This window comes from Neoarius graeffei, chromosome 6 (genome assembly GCF_027579695.1).
Source record: "Neoarius graeffei isolate fNeoGra1 chromosome 6, fNeoGra1.pri, whole genome shotgun sequence".
NCBI classification, from domain to species: domain Eukaryota; kingdom Metazoa; phylum Chordata; class Actinopteri; order Siluriformes; family Ariidae; genus Neoarius; species Neoarius graeffei.
Genome location: NC_083574.1, coordinates 39,261,784 through 39,278,503, shown reverse-complemented (window position 1 = coordinate 39,278,503; position 16,720 = coordinate 39,261,784). Strand labels below are relative to the sequence as shown.

The following is a 16,720-nucleotide window of genomic DNA, read 5'->3' as shown; positions in this document are numbered from 1 at the left end:
AAAGCGGCTAGAGATGATGAGATGAGATAGTCCTTTGTACTGTGACAGCTAGTGATTAGCATTTAGCTTGTTTGTATTTTTAGAGTTATTATCAGACTAGCTAACACTCATAGACTAGCAATAAAGCTAGTTGTTGTTAGTGAGTCTTAGCTAATATTTTCCCAAGTTCCTTAGTGAAAGAGGCACTAATTTTCCATCAGCAACTAAAGTAAGTGTGTGATTTAAGGTGGATGAGTTTTGTGAAACATTCTCACACTTTTAGTTTCACACTTTAGGTAAATATGAGAGTTTATACTTCCTGAAGTGAAGATGTTGGAAGTGTGCTTAATTCCTTGAGTAAGGAATTCAGGTACATTTAATTTTCGTCCTTTGACAGCAAGATCACGTATTTCTATTACTGAAAAGCTGCAAAAGGCGAGCAGTTAATATTCCTGGTCAGAGGAACACGGAGACGTGTTCTGATTGTTATGTTAACATGATTAAAGCAATGGTTTAAAGCTGACGTTTTGTCCACAGAGACTGTTTTTAGGAGAGTTACACTGTATGCGTGCCTGAGGCAGATGGGTGTGGTCAAAAGCAGCACAATGGTCAGTGAAATGTTTTAGTCCTCTCTGGTGATCATTAACGAACACGTGTCTTGGAATGGATATGTTTTCCTCTGCTGGAGAATTTGTCATAGTGACTCACGAGAACTGCAGTATTCCTTACACCAGAAAAAAAAAAAAAAAAAGGCTGGAAACATCTCGTTCAACCACAGTGTCAGTCACATGTGTGAAGTCATTGGTTAAATCCACCGTATAGATTTTGAGTCTGGCTGCAATGACAGAAAATTGATTTGATTTAACCTCAAGGCTGCGACTGATTTAATTCATGCTTAATGTCGAAAAAAGTGACAGTGTTGACAGTCATGGCTTTACTGTAGACCATTTTAAAAGAAAAGTTTGTTTAGACCTCAGTGATGGGATATTTTATCATTTTCACTCGCTTCAAATCCGTGACTAAACATTCAGGCGACCAAAAACAAACAGTCTCATCCTCTCTGGAGAACGCCAGCCAAATTACAGAGTGGCTAATCACAGGGCCTGGAGGTTTATTTGAAGCAAAAAACAAATGTTTGGAAGAAACATAAAAGGCTGAGGGGTAAAAATCTTTTTTCCATATGTTGGAGACCTCTGGCTGGCCTGAACCACTTTTACACAATCATAGTATTGTGTTGTGTCTCTCCTCCCACTGTCTTTAAACATGTGTGTGTCATGTATAGGGGATGCCATGCCCATATGTTTACGATTATATATTAAAAAAAAAAAAAAAAAGTTTAAATTGATGCTGTAGTTTAATCCTAAGGTCTGGGCTCATCCTATTAACTATAATTAATTATTTACTCGATGAAAACTATTTTAAACAATTAAATAATATATCTCATTCTCATTATCTCTAGCCGCTTTATCCTGTTCTACAGGGTCGCAGGCAAGCTGGAGCCTATCCCAGCTGACTACGGGCGAAAGGCGGGGTACACCCTGGACAAGTCACCAGGTCATCACAGGGCTGAGACATAGACACAGACAACCATTCATACTCACATTCACACCTACGGTCAATTTAGAGTCACCAGTTAACCTAACCTGCATGTCTTTGGACTGTGGGGGAAACCGGAGCACCCGGAGGAAACCCACGCGGACACGGGGAGAACATGCGAACTCCGCACAGAAAGGCCCTCGTTGGCCGCTGAGCTCGAACCCAGAACCTTCTTGCTGTGAGGTGACAGTGCTAACCACTACACCACCACGCTGCCCAACTCTCAACTATCGCAAAATAGTTTTTACGCTTGCACGAGGTGATTTTTCAGACATTTCGATAAAGCAATATTTCGCAAAATTGAAATGAAACACATTTTTTCACATTTAAGTCACATGTATGACATGAACAAATGGAAAAGCTACCTTTCTGAAAAAAGAGCACTGTCGTGAGAGGAGAAAATGCAGCTTTAATCGCATCACCTCACTTAATGGAAACGCAGAGTAGTCGCAATTGTGTTTTGTCGAAATCTTTTAAATATCGCTTTTATTGTCTACAAAACTGCAATGGAAACCTGGTTACTGACACAACACAATTTTCATCTGAATTTTTATTTGAAACATCACATAATGTGGATCCAGTGTGAGGAGTAAACCAAGCTGGCCGAACATTATTATCATCAGTTCGCTAGCAAAAGCATCCTGAAAAGGGAAAAACGTGTAACGCCAGTGATTTTGTTAGTCTGAACTGAATGAATGAATGCAAATAAAATAAACAATATTTACAAGTAAATACATACATACATACATAATTATCCACATAATCACATGGATGAAAGAGTTAATGACGATAACACATACATCATGGCATTACAGTATGCAGTAACATCATTATCCTTTCAGTAATTAACAAATACTCTCGTAAAAACTATATTGTGTTCTTTCTTGACAATTTTTTTACAGTTTTTTCATAACCAGTAAAATAAAGAGTAGCTACTTCACACTTGATGTCTTTTCTTCCTGTGCTCTTAATGCTCAGTGTGAGGTTCTCATGCTTATTTCCTTCGGGAAAAGTTACAAGTTTGCCTTTGGCTTGTGGTAAGGGGCAGGAGATCAGAGCGAGGGTAATTAGAGGAGGCAGGTCTGAGCAGAGCACCTGATAACCCCAGTGCTCAGCTGCAAAGAGGAAAACCACTCAGGCTAAGAGGAAAGCTCAGAGGCAATGAGCTACCAGAGTTCCGCTAGGGCATAATGTTCCTCGCACTCAGAATGAAGAAAACAGATGGATATAAACACAGACACACAAGATGTAACTGTTGATACACTAACACAGTCTGACACTCACACACAGTCACCTTGAGGTGAGGGTGAGAGTGGTGATGGCATGCAGATGTGCATGTGATGACAAGTGAGACTGAGGACACAAAGCAGAGCTGGATTGAGAGTTAAATTCACAATGGATGGAATCTACACACACACACACACACACTCTGCTCTGGTTGTGTCTCCAAACCTCAAAATGCAATTATTATATTGCAGATTTCTGCTCGCTTTTATAGCAGTGTCAAGTCAAGTCAACTTTATTGTCAAATATGCTATACATGCTCGACATACAGCACAGATGAAATTTCAGTCCTCTCTGACCCACGGTGCAAACAGGCAATGCAATAAATAAAAATAGAATAACTGAAATAAACAATATAAACAGTATAAACACTCTAGATAAGAAATAGACAAAACACTCACAGATATATATATACACACACACACACACACACATACATATATATATATATATATATATATATATATCATCTCATCTCATTATCTGTAGCCGCTTTATCCTGTTCTACAGGGTCGCAGGCAAGCTGGAGCCTATCCCAGCTGACTACAGGCGAAAGGCGGGGTACACCCTGGACAAGTCGCCAGGTCATCACAGGGCCGACACATAGACACAGACAACCATTCACACTCACATTCACACCTACGGTCAATTTAGAGTCACCAGTTAACCTAACCTGCATGTCTTTGGACTGTGGGGGAAACCGGAGCACCCGGAGGAAACCCACGCGGACACGGGGAGAACAAACTCCACACAGAAAGGCCCTTGCCGGAACCCGGGCCTTCTTGCTGTGAGGCGACAGCGCTAACCATTACACCACCGTGCCGCCCTATATATATATCACAGGTGGCTTCTCCAGTGAGGAGAGGGAGGAAGATCCTCCTTAAAAATTCTAAGAATAAAAAGTTGAAATTGTCTTGACCAATTTAATGAATTGCTGTCCTTGAATATTACTATTTTACTGCCAAATACGACATGTACATTATATTTGTTTCTCTGGGTGAAATTACATTAGCACCCCCTATCGCTCGCTATTAGAAATTACTGCACGGAGGATCTTCCTCCCTTCGGCTCCCATTCACTCCGATTCAAACAGTCTCCGGCACTGGCGGCTCGTGGTTAACATAGACTTCAATGAGAGAGAGGAGGAAAATCCTCCTCTAAGAGGGTGGGACTAGCTAAGAGATCTGACAAGTGCTACAAAATATCAACCAATAGGCTGCAGCCCTAGTTGCGCAATGAACCAATAAGTAGAGGCCTTAGCTGCCTGGGGGGAGGGGTTATCTTATCAAACTTAACTTCTAGATCCGGTGACTTGGGCACTTCGGCAGTCAGAGTGAGAACGGCGAGGTGGAAGTGGATTGACTATGTTATAAATATTCTATGAATAAAGTAATGGAAACAGAGGACGTGGTGAATGTTTTGCTTGCAAAACCCTTCCATGGGCTGAGCTACAAACATGGCCGCCAGGTTTGCTTCATTAAATACGGAAGATTTTGAGAGAATTTTGAAAGAGAAAGATGTGTTGAACACCTGAAAGTAATGTGTACAGCAGCTATAAAAAGTGTACACACCCCGTTAAAATGATAGGTTTTTCAACTATTATCAACTCAACCCGTGCGTGTAACTATAGCCGGTCCAGCAGGTGCGGTCGCATTGGGGCCCGTGACCTTCAACCAAGCATTCCTTCCTCCCTCACTTTTACAAAAGCCAGCCGCTACTGATATATATATATATATACTGTGTGTGTGTATATATATATATATATATATATATATATGTGTATGTGTGTGTGTGTGTGTAATGTGGCACATCACACACTTCTACATTCTTATAAAGAGGCCACTTCACAGACACATTGCACATCAGCTTCCCACATTTTACCAAGTTTCTTTCAATATCGAGAGAGAGAGAGAGAGAGAGAGAGATTGATTTTCTGGTTTAGGCCATGCCCGGGACATCTTGCTCAACACAGAGGCCAGTACGCAGGCCATGCATTTTGGGCACAGCGAGATATAATCTCAGATTATTTCATAGAAGCTTTAAAGGAAGAAAGCTAATGTTTCCTGACACCATCACAAGGGACACTGGTATGAAGCTGGAAGACCTGCCTGCCACAATTTGCCGAAGCGAATTGTAAATCTTGGCTGAGGCCGCAAGATGATGATGATGATGATGAGGTCATGCCCTACTTGAAGACCCCGAAACTGCATGAAAGGGAAAATTTTGATGATTACGCTGAATATTTTGAAAGTACACTATTCAGCCAGTTATTTATACTGTCCTTTATCATTTCATCACTATAAAATACCATTCTTTTACATTTACATCATCCTGTATTCCACACAAAATACACTCACCGGCCACTTTAATAGGAACTTGTTCTTGATTCTAAGACTCCTGTTCTTGGCTGCAGGAGTGGAACCCAATGTGGCCTTCTGCTGTTGCATGCTGAGGTCCTTTTCTGCTCACCACGGTTATAAAGAGTTGCTATGAGTTACTATATCCTTCCTGGCAGCTCGAACCAATCTGGCCATTTTCCTCTGACCTCTCTTATCAACAAGGCGTTTGTTTCCACCCACAGAACTGTTATACACTCAATGTTATTTGTTTTTTGCACCAGTCTGTGTGAACTCCAGAGACTGTAGTGTGTGAAAACCCCAGGAGATCAGGAACAGTTTCTAAAATACTCAAACCAGTCCGTCAGGTTCAAACTAACACCCATGCCAAAGTGAAAGTCACAGAGATCATAATCTTTTTCCCGTTCTGATGTTTGAAGTGAACATTAACTGAAGCTCTCGATTTGTATCTGCATGATTTTATGCACTGTGCTGCTGCCAAGAGATCGGCTGATTAGATCACTGCATCAAATAGCAGGTGGATGTATGGGTGTTCCTCATAAAGTGGCCAGTGAGTGTATAAATCTCTGAATAAAAATGGCAGCTCCGTAGTCACTTTGAGGAGAACTGCAAAGATATTAGAGAAAACATTCACTGTAATAAAACTGACAGCCTCAGAATGCATGACTGTAATATAAATATCATACTCTCATTTCTTTAGAGCCTATGTATTTACTGTGGGGAACATATAATATGAAATAACTTCAATAACCTGCTCTCTCTCTCTCTCTCTCTCACACACACACACACACACACACACACACACACACACTACCTAATTACACACCATATGCCCTGCAAATGTGAACCATGTGTTAGAGAAAGAGAGAGAGAGGAGAGAGAGAGAGAGAGAGAGAGATGTCCCAGAAGAACACTGGTACTGTAGTTGTGATGCTTCTAAAGCATATTATTGTCATTTCCATGATCCTGCTTCTCTGTCTACAGCTAGTTATCTAATCAATGGTCAATGAACCACATTCATGTCTGTGGACACAAAAACCACCACAGTTTATTTATGTCAGTGGATTTTAAGTAAATATCTTGTACTTTAGCATTCGTATTTATTACCTGGAGGCAGTGAGTCAGTGGAAGAAAAATAAACGCAACCCTGATTAGCCTAGTTGCATATTTGATTCAGTCTACCGTTGTCTTATTTTTGCATTATAACCCCATCGAGGCTAATTTTAAACACTATGGAGCCTTTTTCAAACAATAATTACAGGATAGACAGGAAATAAGTAATGCTACAAAAAACCCACAGCAACAATTAAATATGACCCTCTCCGTTCTTTTAATTTTTCACTCTCCAATTTCATATATTGTCTTTTCAAAAAGAGGGAGGGGAAATGTATTATCTATTTAATCACACATTTATTATTCATTTTATTACCTCACCCTGGACAGAGTCCACCGGGGGCGAGGTATTGTTTTCAATGGGGTTTCTTTGCTTTTTTGTTAGCAACATTACGGGAAAACAGCTGGACCAATCCAGCACGGTGGTGCAGCGGTTAGCACTGTCGCATCACAGCAAGAAAGTCCTGGGTTCAAGCGCAGCGGCTGATGGGGGCCTTTCTGTATGGAGTTTGCATGTTCTCCCCGTGTCCGTGTGGGTTTCCTCCGGGTGCTCCAGTTTCCCCCACAGTCCAAAGACATGCAGGTTAGGTTAACTGGTGACTCTAAATTGACCGTAGGTGTGAATGTGAGTGTGAATGGTTGTCTGTGTCTATGTGTCAGCCCTGTGATGACCTGGCGACTTGTCCGCGGTGTACCCCGCCTCTCGCCCATAGTCAGCTGGGATAGGCTCAAGCTTGCCCATAACCCTGTACAGGATAAGCGGCTACAGATAATGGATGGATGAAGGGCTGGACCAATCTTCATGAAACTTTTAGGATAGATGGGCATTGATCTCAAACGGAACCACCAGCATTCTGAGGGTCATCCAGTCAAGGTCAAGAAAAAGTTTTTTTTTTTTTTTTCCACAATATCTTCCTTCTGGTTCTGGTTCTGATTCTATTTCTCTTTCTCACAAACACATGTGATTCTGGGTCTGACTGTAATGCTGTCTTTCACAAACATATGATTCTGATTCAAAATCTAAATCTGAGAAAATCATTATCAACATATAGATATAAAATAAGTGCTGCCAGGTGAGATTTGTTTTGCCTGGCAATGCTTGTTTAAGATATGTGTTGGTAAGGAAAAATATTTAGGACATCTACTGATGTCTATAGGGTGCAACGGTATATTAGGGCCAATATAGGTTCAAAAAATGGAGTTGAGGGAGGGGGTAATATTAAAAAAAAAAAAACTTAGAATTTCTGAGATTAAAGTCGTAAATTCAAAAGGAAAAAAAATAGATATTCTCTGAGATTATAATGTCATAAATTTGAGAGGAAAAAAAAACAAACTCAAAAATTCTTTGAGACAACAATGACATTCTTCCTGGCAGCAGAGCATTCTGGGAAATCTGGAAATTCTAGTTGAATATTTTGTAGCGCTTTATTCATCTTGTGTGATCAAGGAAGAAAGAATGCATTTCCTATAACTCAGCTCAGCTGTGGTGTCTGTGATGTTGGGTCAAGTGAAGCTATCTGGTTCCCTGACAAAAAATAAATAAATGTAAAAAAATAATAAATAGAATTAAAAAACTACATTTTTTTCTCATAAATGTATAATATTTTAGTCTTAGAATTTCTGAGATTTTTTTTCCCCTCACAAACTTATAACTTTATAATCTTGGAGAATATCCAAGTTTCTTTCTTGTAAATTTACTACTTTAATATCGGAAATTCTGAGGGGTCCCCCCCCCCCAGAATATTACCCCCTACTCAGCTCCATATATATGGATTTATTTATTTATTTATTTATTTATTTTTGGGTGGCACGGTGGTGTAGTGGTTAGCGCTGTCGCCTCACAGCAAGAAGGTCCAGGTTCGAGCCCCGTGGCCGGCGAGGGCCTTTCTGTGTGGAGTTTGCATGTTCTCCCCGTGTCCGCGTGGGTTTCCTCCGGGTGCTCCGGTTTCCCCCACAGTCCAAAGACATGCAGGTTAGGTTAACTGGTGACTCTAAATTGAGCGTAGGTGTGAATGTGAGTGTGAATGGTTGTCTGTGTCTATGTGTCAGCCCTGTGATGACCTGGCGACTTGTCCAGGGTGTACCCCGTCTTTCGCCCGTAGTCAGCTGGGATAGGCTCCAGCTTGCCTGCGACCCTGTAGGACAGGATAAAGCGGCTAGAGATAATGAGATGAGATGAGATTTATTTATTTTTTACTTACAATGACCCTGATACATCATCGTAACAGGATGGTCTGTAGAGGTGTGTAAATGCATGTGTGTGTTTGTACAGTGCACTTCTTCTCTTCCAAGATTCATATTTCACTGTTCATTTATTCACCTGGATGTAATATTTCCCATGAGATTACTGAAAATGGAGTGTCTAAGTGTGAAATGGAGGTGTGTGTGTGTGTGTGTGTGTGGTATGATGGATAGGTTGTGTAATACATCCTGATAGTGACAGTGTGAATAGATTAGGATGTATGATAGACTGCATTAGATGTTGACAGACTGATTGATGCCTCGCTCTCTGTGATCTTCTGCCCATCCTGCTCCAGATCTATGTTTATAGGAATGGCTTGAAAGCATTTTCTACAAACCACAACAGGCCAAATCCAATCAGATAAGACACACTGAAGACAGACACACTGGATTTGAAGTCCTGTTCTGTGGCTTTAGGATTTTGTTAGAGGTTTGCGGTACTTCTTTCAGAAAAGTGAGATTTTAAAATATATTTGAAATGATTGTTACTGAATTAACAAAGACTGACGGAAAGAATCAAATAAAATGAAATACATAGTTGCACCCAGATAAGACAGCATTGGCAATGATGCAGAGCTATATAACATTAGATAAGTTAGCCAGCCAGCTAAACACAGCTATGCTAATGGTGCTACATTACAAGTTAATTTAGCTAATGATATCGCCCCAGTAGTTATTTTGACTGCAGTAGTTTGCCATGTTTGCTTGCAAACTATATAATTAATGCTGGGTAAAGTAACGCGCAATCAGGCTAGCTAAACAAATGTGCTAATGTTGCTAGCTAAGTCATTAATTTAACTAATATCATCTCTCCAATAGCTATTTGACTTTAGTAGTACTACTAGTATTAGTAACTGCTAGTAAAAAAAAGAACAATTTATGAATTACTGCTACTAATGCTCCAACATGGAGAAGTTATCTTTAAGAAAATAACACAAGGCCAGAAGAAAATCTGGAACATTCTGGTCAAATGATGAGAACCCTAAAAAACAACTTTCCATCTGGCAAAGATGGTCTACCAGTTGGTCAAACTAAGTTGGATTTTTCAGCAGGGGTTTGACACAATGCTACCAAGCTAGCTTTGATACTACTTTTCCATTGTGGGTCATGGTTGAGCTCGACAAGAGTTGGGGTACACCCTGGACAGGCCGTCAGTCTATCATGGGACTACCACAGAGAGACAGACAGCCATTCACAGCTATGGGCAATTTAGAGTAGCCAGTTGACCCAATCTTTGTCTTTGGACTGTGGGAGGAAACTGGATCACCTGGAAGAAACCTGTGCAGGCACAATGAGAACATGCAAACTTCACACAGAAAGGCCCCAGTCGACCAGCAGGTTCAAACCTGGAACCTGCTTGCTATCACGTGACAATGCTAACTACTGCACCACTGTGCCACCCAAGCTAGCTCATGTTAGGCTAAATATTATATCATGTAATTGAAATCAAGCGGCGACACGGTGGTGTAGTGGTTAGTGCTGCCGCCTCACAGCAAGAAGGTCTGGGTTCGAGCCCCGTGGCCGATGAGGGCCTTTCTGTGCAGAGTTTGCATGTTCTCCCCGTGTCCGCGTGGGTTTCCTCCGGGTGCTCTGGTTTCCCCCACAGTCCAAAGACATGCAGGTTAGGTTAACTGGTGACTCTAAATTGACCGTAGGTGTGAATGTGAGTGTGAATGGTTGTCTGTGTCTATGTGTCAGCCCTGTGATGACCTGGCGACTTGTCCAGGGTGTACCCCGCCTTTCGCCCGTAGTCAGCTGGGATAGACTCCAGCTTGCCTGCAACCCTGTAGAACAGGATAAAGTGGCTAGAGATGATATGAGATGAAATCAAGCACTAGAAAGCTATCTAAAATTAGGTTATTGTGTAATTTGGTAGCTGATGTTGCTAGCAAACTAATTAACATTAAGTCATTGAGTAAATCTTCAAGCTTTTTAACATTAGGCTCATAAGCTAGTAAGGAAGGATATTAGCAAGTTACCTCACATTATGTTGTTCAGAGAAATCAGTAGCAAGGTTTGCTAGCATGTGTTATCTCTCACACTCCCAGACTTGCTATTGTGAAATCGAATAAGACACTGGGCATTAGCAAGGAATAACTTGAACTAATTGCCAAAAACATCAGCTTAATATGTTTGGGTTTTTCCTCTCCCCCAGAAGGATCGGCTTGAAATTCCAATTCTGTTTCATCCCTTTCTCTGTAGATACCATCGATTCTGTTACAGATCTAATGTTTCCAAATCTCATCACTTACTTTAAATGTGCTGTGTGTGTTAACAGGAAGGAATGTTTCAGCTGGAGTCAGAGCACATTGAGAGTGGCAGAGGGAGATCCCCGTTTCATCCCAACAGCCCCACAACGTCCACAGTGTCCAGTAAGCACTCAACAACACTGTTAAACAGTTTTTCATTCTCCCTCTCTCTCTCTCTCTGATTCCTCTTTCATAAGCACCCCTCCTCCATATCTACAGTATCTATCTATCTCTTCTCAAAGCGGGCGTGCTCCACAATGAAAGCTGTGTGTTTCAAGCCCCGGGCAGTCAGTATGGAGGCTATCCAGCTATTCAGGCTTTCTACCTCCCCTGAATTCTCACATAAACACTTCAAGTCAAATCCATCAGCTCGCTCAGTTAGAGTCCACAGATTAGGACAAGGATGAGAATGGGAGAAACTGGGAAATATAGGAGGTGAATAATGGGTTCATTCATTTCCTGCTGAACGGTCACAAAGCTCTTTAGAAGATCGCTAATTCTCTCTTTATGTCTTTCGATAAATATAATTCCTAATACTGCTATGATAAATTGATGGTTCTGTTGGCATGGTTATGTCTGGAGTTCTGTACTATGAGGTTTTTTTTTTAATTTATTCTTTAGCTGCCACCTTGTGGCATATGAAAGAATAACAAGTGAATTGTGATCAAACTTTTTAGAAGATTTGAAGATTTAGAGATGCAGTAATCACCATTTTTCACATTTTTCATTTCTTACTAGTACAAATATTATGTGAAAATTCTGGAGAAATAATTAAAAATAGTTCAAGCCATTGTTTCGGAAAAAAAAAATGTATAATAAAGCTGAAAAACAGCAACAACAAAACAGGCCTGAGTTTCCCAAAAGTATCGCAGCACAAAGATAATCGTTAAATGGTAAAGCAAGCAGCACAATGAACACTCTCTCTTCTAGTTAAGATGGTCTTTGGGTTAAGAGGCTTTTGGGAAACCCACCCCAGTTTGTTAGTAATAAATTTTGGGGTGGATTTTTGTGTATTTGGGTGGGGATGGGAGCAGGCTCAATGAGTAAACAAACAAACAAACAAACAAATAATTTTTTTAAACTCCACCCCTTTAACCCTCAGAGACCTTTTTCCCCAAACAAATCTAATCTAACATATTTTGCTTGTTTTTTGTTTTATTTCACATATTTAATAAAAGAAAAGAAAAAAAACAACAGTATAAATACAATGATAATAGTATGGTACATGCTGCGGGAGGAAGAAAAACCTCTTTGGTTTAAACAAAGCTGTCCCCCATCTAACATCAAATTCTAAGCTAGTAAAATAATAACCTAAAATCTTACAGCACCAATTCCAAAAAAGTTGGGATGTTGTGTAAAACATAAATAAAAACAGAATGCAAATCCTTTTTGACCTGGGCCCTGTACTACGAAGCGGGTTTTCTGGCTTACCAGGGTAACTTCGAGAGTAACTTGATCACGTGCAGCGTAACTTCCCGATTAACCCATACTACGAAAGTTGGTTATGTTCAAACCGAGGTATGCTGCCATGGCAACTTACGCTGCATCTCAAACCTGCTCGTCTCAGGTTATGTTCTTGGTTAACCCGAGGTTTCCGATTAACCACACCCTTTTTAAACACCACCTCTCCACCGACATTTCCTCTAGAGACAATGCCAGCATACCTGGATGACCCGTGCGATATCGGAGCGCAGATTAGAGATGGGATTTATGGCTCTTTGATGGGATCCGCCTCTTTGTGATCCGTTCTTTGAAAAGAGCCGTTCAAAAGACTGGCTCATTTGGCTCTTTTTAAATATTTATTCAGTTTTAAGAAGACAGCGTCTAAAGAAGCCAGATCCCTCTGCTTAGACAGTGACATCAATATTTCTGGACATACCTTTTATATAAAGCAACCTAGACTTACATTATTGTAACCCCTAAACGCTCATAAATAACCATTAAAAAACAATGAGGGCTTCAATGAATGTCCATGCAGAACGGCTTTTCTGTAAAAAAAAAAAAAGAACCCACTCAAGAACATAGTTATCAAGAACGCAAGAATATTTTATAGAAAAACACTTGTTTTACAAAAACATTTAAGTCTGAGATACAAAATAGATACAAAAATATAACACAAGAACTAGTCATCACACAAGAACATTTTAATAGAAAAAAACAAACTTTCTATATTAAAAATATTGAAATTGTAATAAAAATAGATACAACTAAACAGTCAGATAAATAGATAAAGTTATAACAAGAACACAAGATTATTTTAATAGGAAAAACAAACTATTAATGCAAAAAATATATTAGAAAAATAGATACAACTAGACAAACAGATAAATAAATAAAATACACAAAAATAGAACAAACAAAATGACGATAGAATAAATTAAATGAACGTCCGTGCAAAGTAGTTTTCCCACAATATTATCATTAATATCACAACAACATTATAAACTATATACAAAACAATTTGAACTATTAGGCAAACAGATAAAACTTGAATAAATAAAAGGCAAATGAATGCTTGCTTGCACGCGCGCACACACACACACCATTATGAATGATGTTTTTATATTTCATTTTCACCTGTTGCCAGGTGCGTTTGGCACTGCTGTTGCCTCTGAAATGTTCACAGGACATACACCAACTTAGTCAAAGGGACTGAACAGTCAGTCATCCTAATTCATGTGACTCTGTGCACAGATCAGCTTAAGTAGGCTACTCCATGAATTTACCATACCAAATTTTATTCAGGATTTTTCGGACATTAAACAAGCTACATATGACTGGGGCCACGTCGAAGGACCATTTTCTGTGACTTGTGATTGATCATGAAGCTTTCTCTCATCCTATACTTCTGTTCTGGAACATGTAGAAGGGAGAATGTACTTGCGCATTTACCCGATCGGCAATTCGTTGCCAACATGCTCACCGCTCCTTATTGGCAGCCGCTGTGTTAGATTTTGCTCTTAATGTTGTTTTGAACTCCTCGTAGCTTTGCATTATGACAGCGCATTCTTCCTCCGTGAAGTACGGCGACCGTGCCATTGTGAACAGTGGTGATTTGCGCTGATAACCTCCCCTTTAACGTGAACGCGCATTAACCCTGATTAGGTTAAACCAGGTTCAATAAATCAACTTCATAACTGGCGTCGTAGTACCGTTTAACCCCAAACAAGATAACCAGGTTTTGTCAACCCCGGTTTAGCAGGGGAACCCTGGGTTGCTTCTGGGTAGGTTAACCTCCGTTCGTAGTACAGGGCCCTGTATTCAAATAAATACAATACAAAACCAAGATATTTAACGGTCAAAATGAAACTTTATTATTTTTGTAAATACAACCCCGATTCCAAAAAAGTTGGGACAAAGTACAAATTGTAAATAAAAACGGAATGCAATAATGTGGAAGTTTCAAAATTCCATATTTTATTCAGAATAGAACATAGATGACATATCAAATGTTTAAACTGAGAAAATGTATCATTTAAAGAGAAAAATTAGGTGATTTTAAATTTCATGACAACAACACATCTCAGAAAAGTTGGGACAAGGCCATGTTTACCACTGTGAGACATCCCCTTTTCTCTTTACAACAGTCTGTAAACGTCTGGGGACTGAGGAGACAAGTTGCTCAAGTTTAGGGATAGGAATGTTAACCCATTCTTGTCTAATGTAGGATTCTAGTTGCTCAACTGTCTTAGGTCTTTTTTGTCGTATCTTCCGTTTTATGATGCGCCAAATGTTTTCTATGGGTGAAAGATCTGGACTGCAGGCTGGCCAGTTCAGTACCCGGACCCTTCTTCTACGCAGCCATGATGCTGTAATTGATGCAGTATGTGGTTTGGCATTGTCATGTTGGAAAATGCAAGGTCTTCCCTGAAAGAGACGTCGTCTGGATGGGAGCATATGTTGCTCTAGAACCTGGATATACCTTTCAGCATTGATGGTGTCTTTCCAGATGTGTAAGCTGCCCATGCCACACGCACTAATGCAACCCCATACCATCAGAGATGCAGGCTTCTGAACTGAGCGCTGATAACAACTTGGGTCGTTCTTCTCCTCTTTAGTCCGAATGACACGGTGTCCCTGATTTCCATAAAGAACTTCAAATTTTGATTCATCTGACCACAGAACAGTTTTCCACTTTGCCACAGTCCATTTTAAATGAGCCTTGGCCCAGAGAAGATGTCTGCGCTTCTGGATCATGTTTAGATACGGCTTCTTCTTTGAACTATAGAGTTTTAGCTGGCAACGGCGGATGGCACAGTAAATTGTGTTCACAGATAATGTTCTCTGGAAATATTCCTGACCCCATTTTGTGATTTCCAATACAGAAGCATGCCTGTATGTGATGCAGTGCCGTCTAAGGGCCCGAAGATCACAGGCACCCAGTATGGTTTTCCGGCTTTGACACTTACGCACAGAGATTCTTCCAGATTCTCTGAATCTTTTGATGATATTATGCACTGTAGATGATGATACGTTCAAACTCTTTGCAATTTTACACTGTCGAACTCCTTTCTGATATTGCTCCACTATTTGTCGGCACAGAATTAGGGGGATTGGTGATCCTCTTCCCATCTTTACTTCTGAGAGCCGCTGCCCCTCCAAGATGCTCTTTTTATACCCAGTCATGTTAATGACCTATTGCCAATTGACCTAATGAGTTGCAATTTGGTCCTCCAGCTGTTCCTTTTTTGTACCTTTAACTTTTCCAGCCTCTTATTGCCCCTGTCCCAACTTTTTTGAGATGTGTTGCTGTCATGAAATTTCAAATGAGCCAATATTTGGCAAGAAATTTCAAAATGTCTCACTTTCAACATTTGATATGTTGTCTATGTTCTATTGTGAATACAATATCAGTTTTTGAGATTTGTAAATTATTGCATTCCGTTTTTATTTACAATTTGTACTTTGTCCCAACTTTTTTGGAATCAGGGTTGTATACACTCATTCTGAATTTGATGCAACACATTTCAAAAAAGTTCGGACAGGGGCATGTTTACCACTGTGTTACATCACCTCTTCTCAGTCAGTATTTGGGAGCTGAGGAGACTAATTGTTTCAGTTTTGAAAGTGAAATTCTTTCCCATTCTTGCTTGATATACGACTTCACTTCCTCAACAGTCCGAGGACTCCGTTATCATATTTTGCACTTCATAATGCACCACACATTTTCAATGGGAGGCAGGCAGGCCAGTTTAACTCCTACACTCTTTTACTATGGAGCCACAGTTGTAACACGTGTAGAATGTGGCTTGGCATTGTCTTGCTGGAATAAGTACGGACATCCTTGTAAAAGACGTCGTCTGGATGGCAGCATGTGTTGCTCCAAAACCTGTATGCACCTTTCAGCATTAATGTTGCCTTCACAGATGTGCAAGTTACCCATGCTGTGAGCACTAACATACCCCCAAACCATCAGAGATGCTGAATTTTGAACTTTGTGTTGGTAACAATCTGGGTGGTCCTTTTCCTCTTTAGCTTGGAGGACATGATGTCCAACCCTGAGATGACCTGGCAACTTGTCCAAGGTGTACCCCGCCCCTTGCCCATAGTCAGCTGGGATAGACTCCAGCTTACCTGCGACCCTGTATAGGATAAGCAGCTACAGATAATGGATGGATGGATGGATGGATGGATGGATATGAAGTCCATGATTTCCAAAACAGTTTAAACTGTGGACTCATCAGACCATAGCACACATTTCCATTTTGCATCAGTCCATCTTTGTTGAGCTCAGGCCCAGTGAATTAAATTGTGTTTCTGGATGTTGCTGATATATGTCATTCACTTTGCATTTGTAGACGGAGATTCCAAATAGATGTAGCATGATTTGCAAATCATTACCTCTACCAACTTTGTTGCAGGAGGTTATGTTTCTGCCTCCATTTGTTTGTCTATTCCCAT

At 40.3% G+C, this 16,720-nt stretch overlaps 1 protein-coding gene across 1 annotated transcript in view; it reads left to right on the top strand.

Annotated features, from left to right (window-relative positions):
* The window catches only part of sema3e (sema domain, immunoglobulin domain (Ig), short basic domain, secreted, (semaphorin) 3E), a 96,241-nt gene that overhangs the window by 37,296 nt on the left and 42,225 nt on the right, over positions 1 to 16,720 (top strand). The window contains exon 5 of the mRNA XM_060923628.1: positions 10,849 to 10,942. Coding sequence (XP_060779611.1) covers positions 10,849 to 10,942 — 94 coding nt within the window. The remainder of the gene's footprint in view (positions 1 to 10,848; positions 10,943 to 16,720) is intronic.